At 36.6% G+C, this 24,908-nt stretch overlaps 3 protein-coding genes across 3 annotated transcripts; 1 reads left to right on the top strand and 2 right to left on the bottom strand.

Moving 5' to 3' along the window:
• Positions 1 to 4,654: 4,654 nt before the first annotated feature.
• LOC125231833 (exonuclease 1) lies at positions 4,655 to 17,382 on the bottom strand. The gene is made up of 11 exons (XM_048137412.1): positions 17,069 to 17,382; positions 16,684 to 16,803; positions 16,431 to 16,482; positions 15,207 to 15,416; positions 14,427 to 14,642; positions 12,652 to 12,811; positions 11,146 to 11,279; positions 10,463 to 10,674; positions 9,368 to 10,106; positions 6,843 to 7,024; positions 4,655 to 4,980 (listed from the first exon to the last, which is right to left on the bottom strand). The coding sequence occupies exons 1-11, from the start codon at positions 17,227 to 17,229 to the stop codon at positions 4,962 to 4,964; spliced, it is 2,205 nt and encodes a 734-aa protein (XP_047993369.1). The 5' UTR covers positions 17,230 to 17,382; the 3' UTR covers positions 4,655 to 4,961.
• Positions 17,383 to 17,662: 280 nt separating this feature from the next.
• On the top strand, positions 17,663 to 20,221 carry LOC125231834 (mitochondrial cardiolipin hydrolase-like). Its single transcript, XM_048137413.1, has 2 exons — positions 17,663 to 18,141; positions 18,612 to 20,221. The coding sequence occupies exons 1-2, from the start codon at positions 17,796 to 17,798 to the stop codon at positions 19,007 to 19,009; spliced, it is 744 nt and encodes a 247-aa protein (XP_047993370.1). The 5' UTR covers positions 17,663 to 17,795; the 3' UTR covers positions 19,010 to 20,221.
• Positions 20,222 to 20,600: 379 nt separating this feature from the next.
• On the bottom strand, positions 20,601 to 21,649 carry LOC125231835 (mediator of RNA polymerase II transcription subunit 10). Its single transcript, XM_048137414.1, has 3 exons — positions 21,413 to 21,649; positions 21,254 to 21,337; positions 20,601 to 20,940 (listed from the first exon to the last, which is right to left on the bottom strand). The coding sequence occupies exons 1-3, from the start codon at positions 21,532 to 21,534 to the stop codon at positions 20,751 to 20,753; spliced, it is 396 nt and encodes a 131-aa protein (XP_047993371.1). The 5' UTR covers positions 21,535 to 21,649; the 3' UTR covers positions 20,601 to 20,750.
• Between the last annotated feature and the right edge of the window lie 3,259 nt (positions 21,650 to 24,908).

Raw genomic sequence — 24,908 nt, 5'->3', positions numbered from 1 at the left:
AACAAATAACTATTGAATAGAACATGTGTAAGCCCAGGCCAGACCGACAATAAAAACAATATTATCGCACACTCCCATACGTTTCGGAAAATTAATTCCGGGGCTTATTTTAAATTCAACGTATCCTTTAAAAACAGGCCGGCTGTTTTTCCAGTCCGCCATATTCGTAATGTGCTCCGTTAGCGTAGTATTTTTACGAAAAAATACAATTATGTGAGTTTTGCTTTACGTGAACACTTACTCATACTTATTTTGGTGCTCGACACGACTATTCTCATAATTTGTAACTTTTTAGAGTTTCATAACTGGGTGCGTAGCCGAATGGAACAAACGCTCACGAAACCAATAGATACGATAGTAGATATCTATCTCTATCGCACTTGCGTATTGGCGCGACAGAGCCAGACTAGCTTTCGCGGCGTTTGGTTTTCGTTTCGCGTCGGAGAAATACCATTCGGCTACGGGGCCTGAATTGCCAAATCGGATTATTTTATAGTTTGCTCAGTTATTTCTCGTCGTTCGATTTTTGCTATATGGGGGCAAAATTGATCTGGGAAAACACGCATTTTTGATGATATTAAGCTTAGAACAATTGAAAAATTAATGTTTTCGGTGAGACTTGAACTCGCAGCCTCTGGAAGACTATTCCAGCGCTCTGTCAGCCCTATTGTAAATTCACCAGTTACAATAGACTATATGCTTATACTGAAAATTGATTTTTAACAAGCAGAAATAAATGTAAACCAAGAAATATTACTGTCTTGTGTCTTCGACTTGAACTCACGGCGTGCAAGCCAGTTTACCACTTTTCAATGAATCCTAAGCTTAAGGTACTCGAAAACTTACAAGCGATTCCCAATTTACATTGAACCGGCCCTGAAATTTTAATTACTGGAAAATATTCAAATCAACCAGAGGCTAAACAACAGAAATTCACTCAGAATCCAATTTAATTTGGCCCAGGCTTAAACGACTTCAATAAAATGATATAGGTTTTAAATGACAATTGGACCTTAATAAACGGCCCTTGGTATTTTATTATATCACAGCTATTGTTTAATGAAAGCTATGTGTATACGATATCGAAGATTGTTAAGGATTATTATTTTACTTTAATAGGGTACTGTTTACTTTTACCAGAGATTAGAGTCTTCTAGAGCGCTACGGTCTAAGTCAATTGTGTAATGGACTACGTGAATTGCTTGGCTGTCGCTAGATGACTCTAGCAGTTATTTTTCGTGGAGTTACGTCCTTTTGCCTCAAATCATTTTGAGTTTCTGCTCCTTTGACAGTTTCGGAATTCACAAGCATTCAAACCCTTCGTCTGTGTCTGTCAAAAAATTGTCATAAAACAATTAACTTTGACATATTATTTTAAAGTCCAACGCCTTATGTTAGGATCCTTATCAATCCGGCTCGTGCAGATTCTTTCGGGGCACGGTTGCTTCGGGAGATATCTGCACAAAATTGCTGGCAGAGAGCCAACAGAGGAGTGTCACGAATGCGGTGCAGCTGTTGATACTGCCCAACACACATTGGAGGAATGCCCAGTGTGGGGGCCAGAGCGCGCTGACTTAATTGCCATAGTGGGGCCAGATCTCTCGCTGCCAGCCGTGGTTAAGTCCATGGTAGACAGTGAGAGATCGTGGCAAGCGATACAGATCTTCTGCGAAAACGTTATGCAGCAGAAGGAAACGGCGGAACGCGCTAGGGAGATTGCCCCAATGGCCGACCAACGGCGCCGCAAGCGTGCTCGACGCAGACAGGTCGCACACGACCGCCGCCTGCCTCCGTAGGTTGATCGCAGGATGACAGGCACGGGGACGCCTGCCATCCCTTGCACATGCGGTCCCTGAGAGGTCAACCGTACTGGATACGGTCTAATACTATATGGGGCTATCAAGGGCCTCCGGAGGTGGTGCTCCGCAAAGCGGACTGGTGCTGGTGGTGCTGTATAAGTAAAGCGCGAGCGTACCTGCAGCCCACCGCCGCAGCACAATGGCGGCAGACGGGGGGGTTGTTTAGTGGGTAGCCTTGGGGTCTCATTAGCCCTTAACAAGGAGTCCCACATAACCACTCGGGTATTTCCCCGTACCCGAGTGGTATGCGTAATGCATTTTTCCCCTCAAAAAAAAAAAAAAAAAAAAAAAGGATCCTTATCAAACACAGAAGAAGGGTTAAGTTGCGATAGCTTTATAGCCAACTAATTATTGTTCAAATGTCACATCAGATATACGAAGTTATATAGGTCTTTGCTTTTACTTAATTAGAAACATCGCAGTGCCAAGCCTACGTCACTCACTCGCGGTCGCGCGTTAAGTACAGTCAGCCTAAAAAGTACACCACTTTTCGACCTTATGTGTGAGTCGAAAAGTGGTAAACCACTTTCTTGGCTGACTGTACCTACCAAACCTACCTGCTAGCGGTTGCCTCGAGGTAACAAGTGGCCGAGAGGCGCCACGTGCCTACTATTCTTCGGTCATTCTCAAGACGTAAGGGAAATTTCAGTTTTAATTCTAATTTATCATAATTCAAATTCCGCTGAAAATAGAAGTGTCGCAGCAATATGGACTAGACAATTGCGAATTACCGTCTTCTGAGTTTTACGTAGTAAGTTAGTATTAGCATATATTAAATATAACAAGATCATACCATCCCATACATTAAAATGCGACCGCCTACGAACGCGCTTACACTCCACCACACATAGATGGCGCCACAAAAAAATGCCTTGTTGCCATCGATTATTTGTAGATTGGCATTAAGTGTCAATTCCGAGCCGTAAATCTATGTCAAAAGTGACACTTAACGCCATCTACAAGTATAATAGAAAGCTACAAGACATTTTTTTGTGGCGCCATCTATGTGTGGTGGAGTGTAAGCGCGTTCGTAGGCGGTCGCATTTTAATGTATGGGATGGTATGATCTTGTTATATTTAATTTATGGTATTAGTTAAATAAAGCGTACTCTCCCGCTTCCTCTTTAATTTCATAATACAAAATAACCATGGGAAACATATCTTTAAAACTAATTTAGTTTAAAAGCCTAATAAATTTCCTTCTAAAAAATAACTTTCATATCTTCCTATCTATTCAAATTAAAATGCTACAGGCGATTGAATATAAATTGTTTCAGTTGTCCCCGGTCTACCCTAGGTATTTGCCATAATTTTAGAACTAAACGGGACTTAATCGCGTAAACACTTACATTTATATTTGGCTATTAAGTCCCGTTTAGTTCTAAAATTGTGAGTGCAAATCGTGTAGGTATTTGTCGTTTTGCGGGCAAGTAAAGGATCTGGGGTCCGATTTTTGAATCTCAGCCATTCGATTTCGTGAAATTCGTTCAATAAAATCTCCACTACTAGCGATTTAAATTCTACTAACAAAATCGAAAACGAGTGGTTATTATCACTAGTTTTAAAATTACTAGCCGTCGTTTTCCACAGACTTTCGAACGGCGAATTCGTGCGTTCGAAAGTCAAAAATCGATCCCCTGTTACGTTAGTAACTTATTAATAATCTGTGGCCACAGATGTCATATATACCATAGATCAAGCAAACGTATCTACTTAGCGTGTCAAATGAACTCAGTGAAATCCACTGAGTTGTCCGTCTTTACTCGCAGCTTGCAGCTTTCGAGCGTCAATTTTTGTAGGTTGAAGTCAACCAAAACATAAAAAATGCCTCGTTACGTGATATTCAATTGAACCAACACAAAAATTATGAACAATCAAGAGCCTGAGACATATTTAAAATTACAGGCAAGAATCAACTTCAGTACAAAATTTGACACGCTCGGCCCCTATACAAATATATGAATTTGTTTCTTCTATCTAAATTAAGTTCTGTGTCTGTGGCAGTGCTAGTTTGACGCCGATATCTGAAGTTTTTTCAGGGTTCCATACCAAAAAGGTTCAAAAGGAACCCTTCTGGCGCAATAATGTCAGTCTGACTATCACATTGCTACATCTATACTAATATTATAAATGGGAAAGTGTGTGTGTGTGTGTCTGTTTCTTAAGTTTCTTTGTCGATCTTTCACGACAAAACGGAGCGATGAATTGACGTGATTTTTTAAGTGGAGATAGTTGAAGGGATCAGGGCTCGGCTACCGGTTAAATTTTCAAACCGTTATCACGTACTTGCGGCAAAACCTTTAAATTTCGTTTTCGCTCGAAAAACCGCTATTTTAAACCGGTTTTTGGGGGACGCTTTCATAAAGGTTTCGTTCGATTAACCGGTATAGAACGAAATAAACCGGTTTATTCCGCAGCATGATAGGTAATATACTGTTCTAACCAAACAAAAAAGTCGCTGCGTGAACGTACGTATCTATGCGGCGCCGGTGCGTCTCGCCGCTCGTCGAATAAACCGGTTTATTTCGGTTAAAATAAAGTTCTCATAACGTTCGCGTTCTTTACAAAGTTCGGAGTAAAATCGAAATAAACCGGTTTTAACCGGTAAAAAATAAACCGGTTCCGAGCCTTGGAAGGGATGGAGAGTGACATATAATATATAAATAATAAAATATTGGGGGACACCTTACACAGATCAACCTAGCCGCAAACTAAACAAAGCTTGTACTATGGGTGCTAGGCGACGATGGACTATAAATATCTCGAAAACTAGTAGTTTAGTAATAAAAGTGTACTAGATTCAAATCATTATAATCATAACACATAATTAAGATTAACATCACACATTCAGGGCAGCTCCCTTGTCGGTAACAAATTAACAAATAAAATAAATGCAATTTTCGACGCTTAAAACAAAATAATGTTATTCCTATAGATAATTCCTTTAAAGTGTGGCTGTAGTATAGTTAAGTCGTCCCTTTCACACATTAAACTTGTCATTGTTGTTATAAAAGAGACAGCTGATTTTCTAAGTTTTTTCAGCCATGGCAGTGATAGACAGTTTTCCGTGGGATAAATCTAGGTTCTTTTAAATTATTTTCTTCATCTCTTCAATATTGGCCTGCAACAAAATAAAGTATAAGTTCACAATTTCAAAACGTATCAAATAAAATCGTGGCCATCATGTGTCATTATTAAGATTGTGCAATTAGAGCTGCCATAGCTCTCACAAATATCCATGCACATGTATAAATATACATGTGCTCTAACATCTTGATAATGTATACTAATATAGTATCTTGATAATGTATACTAGTATTAACTAGGTTTAGTAAAGTTTATTGTAACTTGTTTAAAATGTAACATATAATGTACCTACCTAGTTCGTGTATTTCATGTGAATTATGGCAATAAATGATTTTTATTTTTTTTTAATAACAGAGCCGATTTCCATTATTTGTGAGCGATTTGGCAGTTCTGATAATATATTTAATGGCGGCTGAACATTTTGATATCGTACAAACATTATTTATCATTACACGTGCGAGTAGGAAGGTAATTCGCGTCGATTTAAAACTAAAATTGTTATTAAACAAGGATTCTTTAATTTTATTTATACAGGATTTACATACTTTATACTAAGAATCGTACCTCGATTTTTTAGCGTCACCTATTGGCTACGTGCACGACAATTACGCCCACTACCATGTGAACCTGAAGTGGAAAATGTCAAAAAATGACATGTAAACAAACATTATATTTTAACGATTTTTCATTAATTTTAAATAAATCGAATAACAAGAGCTACTATTTCAAGTGTAATTTAGGTAGATAGATTATAAAGACATGGATATAATACCAAAAATCAGTTTCCAAAGCATTACTCACGGTATAAACTTCCAACCCCAGACTACAGAAAGAGTCAATAAATTGCTGCTGGCAGCCATATAAGGAATCTTGAAGAACATAGGAGTAATGGTACAAGTTCTTCGAGCTAGTGATATGGTATTCGCTAAACCTCCGTCCCGTTAATGCCATATAAAACAAATCTAAACGTAAGTACCTAGTCATGTCCGCGGCCGCAGAAATATCCAACACGGGCCTATTCCCAGGCTAGGCCTGAATCTTTAAGCATAATCTTTTACGGTAGGACAAATACTAACAGACTATTGAACAATATTAGGTAAACAAAGCTTAAATATAATTTATTATAATGTTTTGTTTTGACATGTCACTTACGTTTTCTCTTCACCGTAGCTATCCATTTAGTTCTTTGATCCTATTTCCAGTGTGCTCTAAGAAACGCATAGAACGTGCAACGACTATTTATGCCATTATTTGTACAATTAACAATGAAACAACATTTATGTCCCATATCAAACATTACACATTGTATTATATTGTATGAGTTTTGATAGATGACAACCACAATCAGTGTCTATTTTGACCACCGCAAGCACTGCGATCGCTTTGCTTACCCCCTCCATGCACTTCGCACGAAGCCAATTACTACACTGATGATGCCTACAAATTATTATTTTTTTTTTTTCAAAATGTGTCATGTCATGATTTTAAAATAAAGAAATATGTCCTTTGTTCTTATAGAACATAAAACACGCAAAAAAGTTATTACAATTCACCATAACACATTTTACTAGGCCCATATTAAATGTATCTCAAAAAGTATATGAAAATGTCTACAGTGTAAGTCAGCGACAAAAATGACAATTTTAGCCGTAGTGAGCGCTGTGATCGTTTTAGCTACCCCCTCCACCCGCTTTGCACCCTGCCAATAGACAACAGAAATCATCCCAAACCGCATACAAACATAGTTTTATCCCAAAAATTATCACTTTTACCGCAAAGGTAGAATCATTGAGCCAGTGCCTGTTAATTGATGAATGCGTTTTTCTCGAATTTAATTATTATTGCGCCTTTTATTTTTATCAGTAGCGACTGAATAAATCTTATACTAAAACTTACTTCTTCTGAAATCCGAACTTGCTCAACAAGGTAGGCTGATTGCACGGCACGGAGGCCGTTCGCTTCAACCCTGGGACCCTGCAGGTAGACTTCTTAAAGTTCGGTCTGACTGGCTGACTTAGAGGTAGAGGTCTTATTGTGCCACTGTAAGTAGTTTTGGGAGGAGAGTTACCGAAGGATTCCTGTAAGAAAGAAAATAATTTTATTATTCTCCACTACCTAGGTTGTCTGGAAGAGATCGCTCTTTAGCGATAAGACCGCCTCATGTTTTACCTCTTAACTTGTTGTGTATACTTACTATATTGTTTCCTGTATTGAGGTGTGCAATAAAGAGTATTTGTATTGTATTGTCATTTTATTTATTTATTTATTTAAACCTTTTGGAAACAAACAGGCAAAACAATACATCTAGTAAAATCAGATTACACATTCACAAGCCACACAGTTTCCACTAATGAATAATAACAGTTATGTTGCTCAGAAGTTGACATTGTAACACTTTAAATTTAGCACATGCAAAACTCAAGTACCTATCTACAACAAAATTATAGAAAATTATATTGTTAACTTTAGGAAATAAGTACTTACTAAAGACATAATTTTAATTTTTAACTTTACGTTTTATTGCAGAAACAAACTGTGGTAACGATAAATGGAAAATATCAATATCAGAAAATTTCTCATTATAAGTACTGCAAGCTCTAGCTAAGAATCTATTTCTTGCATATGTAGTACGCCCAAAATTAATAGAAAAGAGGTTAGTGGAGCGTGTTCGCCTATCGGGACATCGAATAGAAATTTTAGATAAAAGATCAGGTGAATCAATAAGGCCATGTAGAACTTTGTATAAGAACATCTGATCACGAATTTAACCTTGTATAAATCGATAAAAGTCGGCAAAAGCCTAATGGAATTTAAATTTTAGTGCAATACGAATGAAAACGTTACGTTGAAAGGCATAGATCAAAGAGTAAAGTAAGTCCCTATGACCGAGCCTAGGCAAATAGCCGGGTCCACACAGCGCGACGCATACTGCGAGGCAATTGCCTCGAGCGGCAAACGTAGCTACTATGTAGACGTAAGCATAGATTAAATATAAGACTTATATTTAATTTATGGCCGAAGTTGCTCGAGCGAGCCAAACGCGCGCACTGGCTCGCCAAGTAGAGATGGGTAACTACCCAGGTAAATACCCGACGGTGGGTATTCACCGGGTAAATACCCGATATTTACCTACCCGCGGGTAAATACGCGGGTATTTTCATTTTTCTTCCAAATTTGACGATTTAAATTGGTTTTTGGCCTAAAATAATTTAAGTCGGTCTTTGTAATTGTACACATAATGTTTATTCAAATTGAGAACAAATAGGTTGTTGAGATAAAATGTGATTTTAGTGTATTACTCCAATTCTCTGACATACGGAAATAATTTCAAATGCTTTTAATATAAATTATAAGTCTGATAAATTAAAACTGTACATAAAAATATGTGAATAAAAATATTTTAAAAGTCTCTTTTGAAGCTCATAACTCATACATACTATGTTTTATGACAAAAATGCATAAGTATAAACTTTTTTGTAGGAAATTGTGTCTACTTTAGTTCGTACATGCAATACTTTTCAATATTAATGATAGTTTCCATGAAATATGAAAAAAATACATTTTACCCCCCCTAACCCATCCATAACCCCCTCCAACCAGTACTACGAAGTTTATCTTTATCGTATAAATACGACTATTTAATGCAATCTAAAAAGCACACATAAAACATATTTTTAAATTATTTTTAAATATGTACATAAAAACTTCTGTAAACTTTATTGTATATTTGACTGAACAGTTTCGTTTTAAATTGTGTATAATAATTACAACCACTAACTTAGTATTTATCTCCATTTTAACACAAATCAGCATGTGCAACATGAAATTAATCTACCCGTCAATTTGGGTAGATACGGGTAAATACCGGGTAGATAGGTATTTACCGGGTAAATACCTGGGTGGGTAGATTGGGTATTTACCCACGACCCATCTCTATCGCCAAGGTTTACATAGCAGTGCTTCATAGAAATAAATGAATACGTGAAATAAATGTTACCATGTATTGATTGACCATGACATTTATATTATAAAGTATTTGTAACAAGTATTCATTTTATCATTTAAAGGAGATTTTAAAAGTTACTTGAATTACATATTTTTAACCCCCGACGCAAAAACGACGGGGGGTTTTAAGTATGACGTGTCTGTCTGTCTGTCTGTTTGTCTGTTTGTATATCTGTCAGTGTGTCTGTCTGTGTGTGTCTGTCTGTGGCATCGTAGCTCCCGAATGGATGAACCGATTTAGATTTAGTTTTTTTGTCTGAAAGATGAGTTAGCCGGGAGTGTTCTTAGCCATGTTTCATGAAAATCGGTCCACTACGTCGCGGTCGGGGGTTTTTTCAAAATTTTAATTTTGTGGTTAGGTTATAGTTATTGTTATTATACATAGCATTAGGAATATTAGGATATAAATACATTACCTGAGAATCCACTGGTGTAACCAAATCTTCCATAGGATAAGTGTTTTCTATCACAGAATCTTCGCTTAAAACTTCTCTAGACAGTTCGTTTTCCAATCTCATCCTAAACGTCTTACACCTAGGGCTAGGCTCTAAAATGGGACTAGGTAGCTTTGTAGGGCTATTGCATGGAGAATTTTCCTTCTGAGAATTCTCAAGCTGAGAATCTTCTATCTGAGAACATTGAGAATCTATCTCTACTTTATTCTCGATTTTAAACGGATTTTTACTGATACGTTCCGGTGATTCTTGGTCTATTTCTGGGTTATTTTCGATTTTAAACGAATTTTTACTAACTGTTGCTTCTTGATCAATTTCAGGTTTATTATCTACTTTAAATGGATTTTTACTAGTTCTTTCTGGTGATTCTTCTATAGTAACACTAGGTCCGTTGAAAAATTTACTTTCAACTACATTGCCATCTAAAGTTGTTCTAGGGAACTTGCTCAGTCGTTTCAAAACCGAATAAGTATTGCTTAGACTTTTCTTAAAAGATCTTTGCTTATTTTCTAAGATAGGAGACTTGTTCTCAGGTATGTTTCTTTCGATTTCTTCGCTTTTGAATGCTTTATTTGGGTCTTGTGAATTGAGGGAGTCTAGGTAGTTATCGCTTAGGTCTAATGTTGCGTCTGGATCTAGTTTTGGTTTTTTCAACGCCGGTTCTACGCAGTACATGTTGCTTAGTGTTTCTATTGATAAACTGAAAAGAAAAAAACAGTATTTAATGGCATTTTAAAATTAATATTAATAGATAATTCGAGACAAAAGTAGTCGAGTAATCTCATAAAGGATTGTACTGTGGGTACTAAACGACGGAATATACAAAGTACACCCACTTTTGACGCCATAAAACTTTAAATAGAATGCTATTTAACCCTTTTCCAGATATATTATGTTTCATTCATGTTTCTCTTGCAATTCAGAGTACAAATTAGATTGCACTTTTCCTAAAAATCTATCGCCAATACATCACCATTTAGGATATCGGAATCATCGTACTATACGTGGATCAGCCGGTCAAACATTGAATCAATTATATTTGACATATTTTCATACCTTTCGTCTTGAGTCTCCGGGACGACCTTAGTCACTAGATTAACAACCTTCCTAGACCTGACTGTAGGCATGGCTATGATGGGCTCCACTCTTTTAACCTTCTTCAGCCAAGGAGTTTCGTCTTGGAGGTATTTTACGAAGTCAGGGCTCCATATACTGGGGTGGGGGGCAGTACCTTTGTCCTTCCAGTTGTCTGTTTTGATTCCGTTTTCCTGTAAAAAAATAGTTAAATAAGTAAAGCTTGAATTGAATTGTATTCACTGCAACCAAGATGTAGTTTTTCAGAACTTCGTTTGCGCCAAATTTCAAAATTCGTGATTCATCATTTTATTCAGCAATTCTACTAATTTTAATAGGTCTATAAAAGTTTTGCCCGTGTGGTGTGTAGTGTGGTTGTTGAGAATTTCACCTCTCTTCCCGTAGGTGGTAGGTGTCATAGAAGTCTACTGTGGGATATGGGTTAAATTGTGGCGTAGGCAAGAGGCCAGCAACCTATACTGCAATATTACAATTTCGTTTTTTTTTCAACCCCTTTACCAAGGGGATACATGATTGTATGTCTGTTGTCGGTTTCAACCGAAACAAGAATCAAAACCGAACCTTCGGTTGCCGCAAAAACTTGTTTAGATCGAATACTGACAGGAAAGGTAAACTTGGTCCTATATTATTATGAGTTAACTTACAACAGGTCTGTAGTCTGGGTGCCAGTCATCCATCCTCTTTAAAGAGAAGGGGTCCAAGTTTCCTAAAGCTAGCTGAAATGCAGTCTTAGGGTCCAGTAGTTCGCCTGCGTTTACGCACAACGCTTTTTCTATGTCTGAAATTAAAAAGAACATCCAATAAATGGCAAAAAAGTAATAGTAAATTTACAACTAAACTAAAATGAGTAAAATTAACCTTAAATTCTAGCACTAAAGTGGTTCATTGCTTCAAAGAAATCTACAAGCTATATTATGGCTGTCACCAATATGTCCCATCACGGAAATCCTGTCATGGGACGCACGCAGAGGCATCATCCACCAAGGTCCAAAGACAATTTGAGAGTTGATGGAATCTAAAATGAACTAGGCTATTGGATGTAAGTGATGGACTAAATACTGGGCTGTGGGATAAAAATTTCACTCTAGACGGCCAGCATTGGCAAGCCATTGGTAGAGTCCTTTCCCACCCACTCTAAGATGTTATCATTATCATTATATTTAATTACTATTAAACAGGCAAAATATTTGTTTCCTGGGGATCCTTATGAAGAGTTAGATATTTTGAAATTAAAGGAAAAATGATTGGAACTTGTGATCTTCTGGCATGCCGGTCCAGTTGATCTGAACAACTAAGCCACGGAGGTCTGCTAGAAGTATGCAGATATGGCCATGCCTTTCCTCAGTTCTAAAACAAGTTAGGATGGCCTGCCGGAGGTGTGAATTTTTCCATTTTGCCTTTAATTTCAAAATATGTTAGCAGTTTTGGTTAGGTACCAAACCAATAATCAATTTTTTTATTTTTATTATTATTATTAATCAGGCAGGCAGTTATGTGTTCTTTAAATTTGTTAAGTAGTTATCTAGTCGGTTCTTAAACTGGTTAACATTCAGTGCTGAGATCACGTCCTCTGGTAATTTGTTCCATGTTTTGACCACTCTGTTGCTGAGAAAATGTTTCCGAGGGTTGTTTTTAGACAGTTCCGATATTAGTGCAATTTAGTGCGTTTTTCTTTCCAAATCGATGAAAACCAGCGTTCAATAAACTTGTTTAAGTGTGATAACTTACTTGTCCCGTGTCATCCTGCATAACATATTGGCGCCCGTACATAACACACTTTTCACACTCGTAATGAAATGTACTATTTCTCAAACATGCAATGAAATATTGTCTTTACGTTCCTTAAAATGGGCTGGGAAGTATCGCTTTTTGGGCGCAACAACTCGAGAGGACTGTAAAGGGATTTCATATTATTTTTCAGGCCTAGGCCTGCAAAGTAACTTTTTTTTATAAAATATTGTCCTTTAGAGCATTTTTTATTTATTTCATTGTATGTTTGAGAAAAGCACTATACATGCCTCGGCGTGAAAACGGATTCCCGGCCTCGTATCCCTATCCGACCTCGCTCGCACGCTCGCTCGGCCGTATATACCCACTTGGCCGGAAATCCTCATTTTCCCGGCCTCTGATGTAATGTACTATTTCCTTACCTTCGTCATCGGGTTCAGTCAGCCGTACCATCTGTCTCTCAATAGGGTCGTAGACGTACTGGTGTTTAAACGTCGCCTCCGCCTTTAGGAAGTTCTCTCGGTATTCATCCGTCACTGTAAGGCTGGAGCGATTGAAGAAGCTTGGCAGTTTCTTGAGGGCCTGAAAAAGATAAGAAAGTTATGATAATTATGATGATATCGCGTTTTTATTGGTTAAAACCCGAGGATAACCGATAGGGTTGCAAATAAAAAAAAAACATTTTTTTTTCTTCAGAATTATGAAAAAAACCAACCACCGTTTTTTTCTTAAATATGTTTTTTTTTCAGATGAACAAATAATACTACAATAACGGTTTTTCGTGATTTCTAACGTTTCAATAACAATAACGTACATTTTAATTCGATAAACATTCAGTATGCAAACTTTTATTGGGGAATCCCCGATGCGGCGTGGAGCGTGGAGAGGCGGTGGTGTTGCCAACAGTAAATAGCGAACTACTAGATTGTGTAAATGTTAGTTTTATAAAACCAGAAATTAAAGTTATTAAATTTAATTAAAGAAATTAAAGTTATTAAATTTAATTAAAGAAATTAAAGTTATTAAATTCACCGAACACTCTCGTTTAAAAAAAAAGTCAAAAGTCACCACGACATTGGCAGAATCCACCTGGCTCAAAATAGCGAGGAGTAAAATCCATGATAGGAAAAAAAAAGTTATTAAATTAAATTCGTTTAATAGTTAACATAAAGTCTAAAAAACCGTTTAAAAGTATTAACTGTTTCGCAAATTTTGAGATTTCGTCCTTTACAGTTACTCTGTGACTGTGATAGTGCTATATTCAAAGAACATAAGAACTAATCAATGGAATCAGGCGTTACTTTGCGGAAATCCATGTTAATCGTAAACTAGAACATTCCTTTGCTAATCCGCGAATTGACAACGTGCAAGTCAATCAGTGCTAACCTAACCCGTTATACTTACTTGCGTATTTTTACATGCAATTAATTTTCCCACCCTCCCACCGCAAAAATAAAAATAAATACGCAAATATTTGCGTATTTATTACGGTATTGTATAACGGGTTAGCACTGATTGACTTGCACGTTATCAATTCGCGGATTAGCAAAGAAATGTTCTAGTTTACGATTAACATAAGAACTATAGTTTAGTTTAGTTTAGTTTATTGATCTCTCAATACAATTTTCATATTTAAAGTAAAAGAGTACAATAGCAATTACTTATTGTATAGCGATCGTCGTAATGTACATAATGTAAACAATTCAATTCATAAAACATTTTAAGAACCATTTGTTACGTTATAAATCAGTTTTATCATTAATTATTTAAATAAAATGGTTTCACAATGAATAAAAAATAATTGTACTATTAAATAATGTCAAATTAAATAAATAAAGACAGAAAGTGTCTAATAAAAATATGTCAAATGAATTAGTTACTACATAATAAAATAAATTAAATGCTAATACAATGTATTATCTTGGTCATCGTCAGTTCACATTGAGAGATATTCCTGTACTGAGTAAAGAGATTTATTTACTAAAAAGGTTCTTAGTTTGCGTCTGAATGTCACATCGCACATCTCGTTTTTTATTTCAGCTGGTAGGTGCTCGTAGAAAGTCGGGCCTATTACACGTGGGTTTCTTGCATGTAATGCTGTACGGCACGGGACGGTTCGTAGTTTTCCCGAACTCCGGAGGCATTTACCCGCAACCTCCACTCGCTTAAATTGAGACAAGTATAAGAAGGATCATACGTTGGCAAAATTGCTGTCCTGCGTGGCCGTAACAAACTGCCTGGCCTTAGCCAAGCCGATGCCGGGCAGCGAGGCCAGGTAGTCGCACCCGGACATGATGCACATCTGCCGGAACTTGTCGAAGCGGTAGTGCTCGATGGGACACCGCATGATCAGAGGCAACTTGGCGGTCTCCACTAGCGTGCCGGTACCGTCGAGGTCCATTTTGAAGAGGACCTGGAAAGTATAGGTTCTATTTTAAAATTCTGATAAGACTTACATCAGATCTTATTACATTTAGGGGTGATAACTGCCTGCAAGCAGCTTCGCGAAGCAATTTCGTTAACAGGTATATACTAACCTAAATCAATTTTAATCTTATAATTGCATAGTAAAATATAGCTCGTCTGAGTTGTGTAAGGAATCCAAAAAAGTAAGAGAAGGGTAAGTGCTGTATAAGTCACATTTTATAAACAATATCATTCGTAAATCGCGCATAGAACAAGAACGCTAAGTGATACGAAAACAAATGAAAAACGCCAGATGGAATAGAAAAGGCTAATTAGTCCGTCAGTTAGATTATCAAAGAATTTTAGACAGTACAGTGCGTTGAAGTTTCGCGTGACGTCACGCCTAGGTACAATTTTTACTTAGAAGTGACGTCACAAGCCCCCACTCCGGAACTTTGATGCTCTATTTATTTGTATATTTGCATTGATTACTAAAAGTTCTACGGATTAAACAGAATGCCATTTTTTTTATGTAGTCGTCATCCCTAATCTGAAATGAATGATTTCTTACCTTCGTGCACCCAAACAGTATCAAGTCAGAGTCCTCCGTTATAACCAACTGGGCTATATTCTTGATGTTTAGATATGCCAACTGGGCATCAGCCTCGTACGGAGCCACTATGCAGTCCACGTTGCGTTTACGGCACTCCTTGATGAGGCTGAGTGCCATGGCGTGAGTGATGTCGACGCTGCGTCGCATGTAAGATCGGGCTTCTTCAATCTGTGGAATTGATTGTTTTTAAACTTTCTATTTCTATTTTATCTATTCTATTAAGCCCCTTTTTCCTGAATTAGAGAATGTCTCTTAGTTCAGTATGCCGCTCGGCAAAGGCCTCCTCTAGCTCTTTCCATTGATGTCTATCTTGGGCCACTCTTCTCCACTTCGGGCCCACTGTAAGCTTCAGTTCGTTCTCCCATCTCATTCGGGGTTTTTTCTGGCCCCTAGTACAACCTCTAGGGTACCAATCCATCATGATTTTGTTTTTAAACTTTGCTTCTGGAAATTTCAAATGCATGAGGCGCAGTTGTGAGAACCAGAATGGAGACAGAGGCATACTTTCTATCAATATGATAGTTCACACACTTGCTAACTAGTACATAACATAGTGTGTTCAGTTCAATTTTAATTATAATGATATTTCGAAGTACAATTAATTTATTGCTTGCAACCATTTATATTTTGAATAAAAAAAAAAAAAAAAATATTGGGGGCACCTTACACAGATCAGCTTAGCCCCAAACTAAGCAAAGCTTGTACTATGGGTGCTAAGTGATGATATACATACTTACCTGTACCTGTACCTTACCTGTTACCTGTACCTGTGTGGTGTCAGGTTAAGAATTTCACCACCCCCTTTCTTTCCGTGGGTGTCGTAGAAGGCGACTATGGGATATGGGTTAAATTGTGGCGTAGGCAAGAGGGTGGCAACCTGTCACTGCAATGTCACAGTTTCGTTTTCTTTCAACCCCTTATTTGCCAAGAATGGCACTGAAGCTTTAGTAGTTTCATGTGTTCTGCCTACCCCTTTATGGGATACAGGCATGATTGTATGTATGTATGTATGTATACATACTTAAATAGATAAATACATACTTATACACATAGAAAACATCAACAACTCAGGAACAAATATCTGTGCTCATCACACAAATGCCTTTACCAGGATTCGAACCCCGGACCGCGTTAATTATATAAATTATGCTCATAAAGACCAGAAAAAATGTTATTCATTACCTTTCCAAGACTTAATAATTCAGCTGCTCTTTTCTTCGATATGTCCCGAGACCTGAAATATTTACATTTACAATCTACATTTTTACTGGTACATCATTTACATTAGCAATTCAGCTTTCCAAGTTGTTCATAGTAATAATTACATACTTATAAAGATGACATTCTTAAGAACCATCAACCACCAACCATCTTTATTTCCGCTACTAATACATATTTTACCAATTCATCATTGTAAAAATAAAATAATACATACTCTCTTCTCTTAGCTTCAGTCATAGCTTTAGCTGGCAGATGGCGTCCATCAAACACCAATATCGGTTTAATGTTCTTTGCCAGCAGCATGGTCACATACTTCAAGCAATACTTTATATGTCTGAAATTTAAAATTAAAACAAATTCGTCACATCACAATTATTAAATAGACTTATTTAACTGTAGGGTGCTAGATTTGCCTTAGATAAACTTTAATGTAATTCAAGGTAATCATTTTACATACATATAGTAGACTGAAAATTAAGCTGAATATATTGGAAAACATGTAACGAAGATATAGCGTCAAGAAAAATGGCTCTAGAAAATCTTAACAATAGACCATTTTTAAGTTTTTCATAACAACATGAAATGTTTTCTGTACTCACATGTCAGTCTCTTCTCCTCTCACTAACTTATCAGCACAGGCAAAGGCTCCCTTGTGCAGCCAACAATACGAGTCTATGACGACGGTGCACCCGCTGAACTCACCCACGTTAGCCCGCCGTGAGGCCTTCTCCAAAAACGGGATCAAACCTGTGATACCCATGTTGGAGACTCCAAAACGCCTATAAACACGATTTATCTACAAAAATTACTATATCTATCGTCACGACATGATTGTACTAGCAATTATTTCATAAATGCAGTCATAATACTGTTGGAATGGGAATATTTGGGAAAATAATTATCCCAAATTCCCAAAAACATTGAACTACAAAACTGACATTGACAGCTACTGTCAAAACAATAGAAATCCCGCCTTTTCACGAAGTGAAAGATGTTCATAAAGTGTGTTACAAAATTATCGATTGTGCAACTCTTAATTATCAAATCAACTTCGATTTATTTATCGTTTGTAATTAAAATGGTATTTAAAATAACTTTAATCTTTCCTTGTAAACGAATACATCTATTACAAACATATTTTTAATACCAAGCGTACATCGAATCAAGTAAATTCATTTTGTGGATGAGGGTAGTTCACAATCAGTCGCCATTTTCCCAGTCATGTTTAACAGCACAAATTGACCTCTTTATTTTATTTCAAAGTATAAAATTTTAAGACCGGTCGTAGTGTGCCACAAAAGTTCTATATATGATTCAAACGCTAAAATGATATTTACTCCACGTTTGGTTTCATCGGCAGCTGCTATCGTTGTGACTTGTTTTGTGTCCGCCGCGGCCTTGTATTATAGAAGTCGGAAAACCGAGATCAATGAAGTGATGGTGTTCTGTAAATTGCAGTACAACGTTTACAATTACTTCGACAAACTACTAAACTTCATTGAGTCTGCGACGAAAAGTGTTAACGTTTGCATGCCTAGCATCCATAATCCGGCGATACAAAGCCGATTGGTAAGATTGATAAAGAAGAAAAATATCAAAATTCGTATCATAATTGACCGGACAGGATACAACGAATTCACTGAAGTCTTTATCAGAGAACTAAAAGATGTCGGTAAGTAACCCTTGGGCCTTGATGTCATGCAAAAATAGTACGAAAATGAACTATCAAGGATGATTTATAATAGGATTTACAATCTTCATACTAATAATCGTACCTCGATTCTTTAGCGCCACCTATTAAATACTATCATAACTACATTGATGATGCCTAATTACAATTTTTTTTAAATGTGTATTGACTTGATATCATGATATTAAAATAAAGAAGCATGTCATTTGCTCTTATAAAAAATAATAACACGCAAAAATATTTGGCGAAAATATGATTTTGGCCACTTCCAGGCTGCGAGACAGCGCCATCTAGTTTTAAGCCTAAAAGGCCCATACTTTTTCAGGGGTTCACTTTTTTGTATGAGCTTTGTCTGTCTCGTATTATACGTCCTTGGAACTATATTTTTTTTTAAACTAAGTGCTTACTAAATAGGTAGATAGTTTATAACTTTAATGTTATTCAAATTACAGGTGCAGAAATAAAATGTAAAATTAATGAACCAGTCAATTATAAAATGCAACATAAGTTTTGCTTAGTCGATGATAAGATTCTCATGACCGGGACTCTGAACTGGGGAAATGACCGCTCCTTCGACCATTGGAACTACGTCTACATAACCAGCAAGCCACAGCTAGTGAATCCGGTAAAATCTGAGTTCTACGTAATGTGGGATGACTTCTCAAGCGACTTGAAACTGGAAAACCCAATAGAAACTTACGACAGTGATTCAGAAACAAATGAAGAACACCAAGAAAATGAAGCCCTAGTACACTTAGAAAACGGGGAACGCAACGACCTACTGGCAGTAAGGAACATTTCTACAGTCGATAGGGAGACTCAGGTCACGCCGGATCTAAGCGTAATTTAATTTTAAACTAGAATTCCATAGACATAACGTCGCTTTAAGACCATTTGTGCAATAGTACAAAACGCCAATGTGACGTTTATTTATGACACTTCGGGACAAAGTGTTAGTTCAATATTTGACATTTTGATCAGACTTATTGCACAAAATGTTCGAGAGCTGGCAACCCGTACAGCTACGTATACTGCGACAGTTACGATCTTTGTAATTGCTGTTTAGTAGACATAATAACTGGCAATACTTTCTAATTTATTTCCATATTTTATTACTAATGAATTAATATTTTATGTAAGAGACTTCTGAATAAAAAAATGAATTTACTCATAAATTAATTAACAATGTATAACTGATTAATCATAATTTTACTAAATAAGTTTCGGCTGGCCTTTAGCCATTATTTCATTTTCTGAAACTTAAGCTCGTCTTTTAATTTTATTATATTTTTATATTGTAAACACTTTTAGTAGAAAGTGTTTGTCCATTTCTATTTTATATTCTATTTTCAATTAATACTCACACTCTTTATTCTTATTTCAATTTTAATTTTTCGTTTTATGGTCAGCTAATTATATTTTTAAGATATTAAATGAAATTTTAGAAAATATGTTTTTTTTTTAATGAATAGTCTTCATTTGATTGGTATGTTATACATGTATCTAGGGTAAATAATATCAAAAATCTAGACTTAAAAATAACAAGCCAAAGGTACATTTTACTTTATAAGGGGATGTTGATGTTTATGTTTATGTATCGGCCCAGTAGTTTTTTTTTTTTAAGCAGGCATTGACAGATTTATAGAAAGTCAGATATTTCAGTACAAATAAATCTGATTTTTAGAGTCATAATTTAGAATTAAAAAAGATGTTACAATTTATCCTAATTAATTTTTTGGCAGATCAAAAGGCTTCACATTATACATGCAATAAATATGAGACCCTAGTACTCCCTTACTAGCCTAAACTTAGTTTCTATAATACCACCAGCAATGATAGAACTGTGTTCATGGTAAAGTTTGCCAATGTTAAGCTCTAATTCCTCTCTATCTAGATTTATGTTAACCTAAAACATGGCCTTTCAATCAGTGCTGGTGGCATAAGTTACATCTTAAAACAAAACAATACTTATTCAGTTGTCAATAAGAACTAGAGATGGGCCGAATATGGACTTAGCTGAGTACGAATATTCGGCCGAACATTCGGTTCAGCTCTTACCGAACCGAACATTCGGCCGAATATTCGGTTACGCCAAATTTTTAAAGCGGATGTTAAGATTAAAACTACGAAAAGATTGATAATGATTACATCTTATGATTTAGTGAATAACTAAAACTTAGTTAAAACAACTCTGACCTCTTCTCAACTCCTAAACTACGGTTTTTTTTTACGGGTTTACAAAACAATTGTATTTATATTTTGATGCATAGGTAATTATCTCTTTTTAGTAGTTCCTTAGAAATAGGAGCTTATTATCCAATGGAACGCGAATGATTTTCATTAGTTAAATATACTTTGTTTATTCGGTAAATATTCGGCAATGCAACCAAATTATTCGGCCGATTACGAACATTGAAAACCTTACCGAATATGCCAAATTGTATGGTTAATTGCAATCTAACTTAATTGCCGCAGCAAAGATGATAATTAGGAATGGACTTAATTGCCGCAGTGAAGGCTGCTTTATTGACAACATATTACATTTTGACTAAAACTACACATATAAAAATATTTTCCAAAAGATCTAAAACTTATTCACCACCCCTAATAGCTTTATATTTAGCTATTTCGTTAGGGAAGGTTTTCCCGAGTTCACTAAGGAGGTGACTCTTGAAGCGTTTATAGGAGTCAATCTTGCCTTTCACCTCCTCATTCTTGGCTAGGGCCTTGTCAATGCAGTCTTTGGTGTAGAGTTGAGGGTTGCGGCCCTGGTCTATGTAGCTGAAAAAATCAAGGCAAGTTAGTAGATGTACTTCTATAAAACTTCAAACAGGTTAATGGTGACTATGTCATGATGCTGAGTTAGTGCCTGACCAAACACTCAGTTGGTTTTGCCACAAAACAATAATTATTAAATGGGTATTGAGAATGAAACATAGATAATAATATGGAACAAGCTTAAAGCTTTAAAAAAATTAAAAAACCAAGTGATAATCATTGATTTTGTATGTTTAATAATCATGCTACTCCTTGGACACCAAATCTACGATACACCATAGACAGTAAAAACTACAGAATCAGAACATTCACTTACTCAAATACTTCTGTAGGAACATGGATGTCTTGAACTTGAGATTTCAGCTTATCGACTTCCTGCAGGCCAGTTACGAGCGATTGACTGAAAGATATTCATAACATTAAGATAATGTTAAAATGATACACGTTAAATCTAGAAGGTAGAGATAAAACTTACATCTTTTGGTTTAAGACACTCTGGCCCTGCGGTTGAAAGTCACTGACAATGATACGTATTTGACGGACGTTCTCAATGAACATTTCCAATTGAGTCTCCAGGTTTTCCAGAGGCGACGACATTTTGAATTTTATATATTTCGGTGTAATATTAAATTTGTTTTATTAGAACTAGAGCAATTTGATTCGCATACGCAAAGCAAATTTCCGATGTGTTAGTGACAGTTTAGACAGATAACTTTTTTTTTTTTTAATTTAAGCTCCGCGCACACGGGCGACAAAACTGTTTTGTCTCCGTCGCTCGGTCTATGGGCTAGTATCAAATACTATATACTATAAAGCTCGGAACACACTACGCGGACGTCCGTCGTAAAACGACCGCGACCGCGACCTATCAGTGTGCACGGAACAAAACATCCAGAGAGCCAGATTTCGATCGGACGTCCGTGCGCTCAAGGCCACGTCCGCGTCCGTCGACCGATAGTTTGCACGGTTATGTGTATTTCCATTGTCCAGATTCCCGTCCGCGGTCGATTCACGACGGACGTCCGCGTAGTGTGTTCCTAGCTTCAGTGTATTTCCATTGTCCAGATTCCCGTCCGCGGTCGATTTACGACGGACGTCCGCGTAGTGTGTTCCTAGCTTCAGTGTATTTCCATTGTCCAGATTCCCGTCCGCGGTCGATTTACGACGGACGTCCGCGTAGTATGTTCCTAGCTTAAGGCCGGCAACAGACAGTCTTAAAAATTCATAATATAATCTTAGAAAAGATCATAGATTTAGAATTATTAAACTAGATTGTGGAATCACATTTTTTGCCATACTAAATTGAACCTTATCACTGAGACAGAAAGGTGATCGTATCAGACTAGCGAAAACTGTCCACATGAGAGGGCATTGTTTGGGCCACGGAAGTATAACTAAAGCATGGAAGCCATGCGAAAATAAGAGCATGGTGACATGAATCTTACTCACAACACACTATTACGTTTTGTTTATGAGCGAATGCGACAAAAATCCGGAACTTCTTTCGTTTTCCCGAAGGTGGTCACTAAACGATTGTCAAGTGGTTGCCTTTTAGTTGCCTTTTAGTAGTTACAATACGGCTAAATTAAATATGTGTTTATCTTTCACAGTCGGTGTCCACCTTTGACAACTGTACATAGTCGTATTATATTAAGTCAAATATCTCGGCGGTCATCTGGCCGATTTTGACGTGATAACGTCTAATAACTCGTTATTACGGGCAGCATGCACGAAAAAGATGACGTCATTGTCCCGTTTCCCAATATAGCTTAAGCGCCATCTATTGGCGCGCGTTGGAACTAAGCGGCTGATCGATGCGCTCGGTATGGTTGTAGCGTGTGGCCTGAGTAAAGCACCACAGCTGCGACAGATGGCGCGCCCGTGTTTATTATTTTTGAGTGTTTGTAATTTAAAAACATGAAAGATTGCATTAAAATAAGCATCTTTTATAGAATGAAGTTGTTTGAAAAACCTACTTATTTAGGAGTTAGAGCAGTACGAAGTTGCGACTTTTCCCATAGTATTTACTAAGGCGCCAGAGACTTGATAAATTTACGATGATTTTTTTTACCAATATAACCTATGTTATTATTGATAAATCATATATAACACGTTTAAATAAGGATGTTTTGTTATATAAACTTTTTCTTCTCCATTAATATTTACTGAGATATTAGGGTTCTAAGATTAGTAAATGGCACTAGCACTTTAATAAAATTAACGCGTGTCTCGCAAACGGTCTAGGATACAAAATGACGACTTTTATATAGGTATAGGTTAGGTTCGTTAGGTATCTTCAAAGGGCCGAATGCTCCTATTCTGTGCAGTTTCTGTAATAAGCGGGGCTCCGTCGATATCGCTTTCTGTCTCTGGCGCCTTAGTAATGCTACGGGAAAATTTGGCAACTTTGCACCACTCTAACTCCTAAATTAGTAGGTTTAAAAAAAAACTTTAATTTATAAAAGATGCTTATTTTAATGCATTCTTTCTAATAAGAACAAAACACTATGCTAGAAAGAGTGCAGAGGAAGTTCTGTAGGCACATTTACAAACGACTGTACGGATATTACCCATATATGTTGTCATGTTGGAGACAGACGATATTGACATATTTGCTGATAGTGTTGGTGTGTTTTACAGAAAACTCTTAAGGTTCATAGACTCTACACTCCTTAGGTGATTAATGTAATAACCATAGTTTAACTTTTAAGTGTGTTTGCTTTTATTTATGTCAATTTAACATGTACATAATTATATTACCACATAAGTGCTTTGGTGAAATACTGTTAACTTTTGTGTATTTTTAATAAATAAATAAATAAAAAAACGTGAAAAAAGTCCCAGAATCGGGCCCCTTTTGCTATACTCTGACCGCCCCTGTCTATACTACTGTAATGTTTAACGTTATCACGTTAAACTACCGTCCGTAAACCGACTTTACAGACAACCAATTTTTTAAATTATATTGTGTTTATTCCTAATAGATAGTTGATTAACCTGCTATGTTACTATTTGTGATGTGTTCAAGTTCCTTATGTGACTGTGGCCTGTGTGATTAAAGCTCGGAACACACTACGCGGACGTCCGTCGTAAAACGACCGCGACCGCGACCTATCAGTGTGCACGGAACAAAACATCCAGAGAGCCAGATTTCGATCGGACGTCCGTGCGCTCAAGGCCACGTCCGCGTCCGTCGACCGATAGTTTGCACGGTTATGTGTAATGTCATTGTCCAGATTCTCGTCCGCGGTCGATTCACGACGGACGTCCGCGTAGTGTGTTCCTAGCTTTAGGACTGTAATTCACGTACATGGTGAAAAGAAAACTGCCAAGAACATGTAACCTTTCATTAGTGAATTTCGTTCAATTATTGATAATATTATTTGTAGGATCTGAACGAAACATAAAAGACGATATTGATAGTTTATATATAACTAATGCCGTATTAAATTCTGCATAGTTTTAGGCTCCCCACAGACAGTCTTAAAAATTCATAATCTTAAAAAAAACTTGTATGCAATCTGACAGTTCAGATCTGTCAGTGTCTTGTCAGTGTCAGTTTGAACTGTCAGATTGCATACAAGTTTTTTTTAAGATTATGAATTTTTAAGACTGTCTGTGGGGAGCCTAAGGCTTTTTCGATATTTCTTCAAACTATTTTTAGGTTATGTTTATATCATAGTGATGTGTAAATTGTGTAATTTTTATCGACGTCAGGGATAATAACCCTATCGACATTCATTCAATAAAAAGGACATGAATGTTTATTGGTAGGCATCATGGACCTGGTACTCGTAATGTAACAGGTCTAGCGAACTCAACCATTAATATTTTTTAGTTTTTCCAGATATTCTCATAGATGATTAAAAGAAACTAAAAATACTTGAAACTATTGAAATAATAAATTATGTCACCTACACTGCCGTTTGTTTTATTTTCCATTTGGTAGAGAAGATATTATTGAGGTAAGT

This window comes from Leguminivora glycinivorella, chromosome 12, assembly GCF_023078275.1.
Source record: "Leguminivora glycinivorella isolate SPB_JAAS2020 chromosome 12, LegGlyc_1.1, whole genome shotgun sequence".
Lineage (NCBI taxonomy): Eukaryota > Metazoa > Arthropoda > Insecta > Lepidoptera > Tortricidae > Leguminivora > Leguminivora glycinivorella.
Note: the sequence above shows the minus strand (reverse complement) of the source record. Positions and strands in the feature narration are given on the sequence as shown.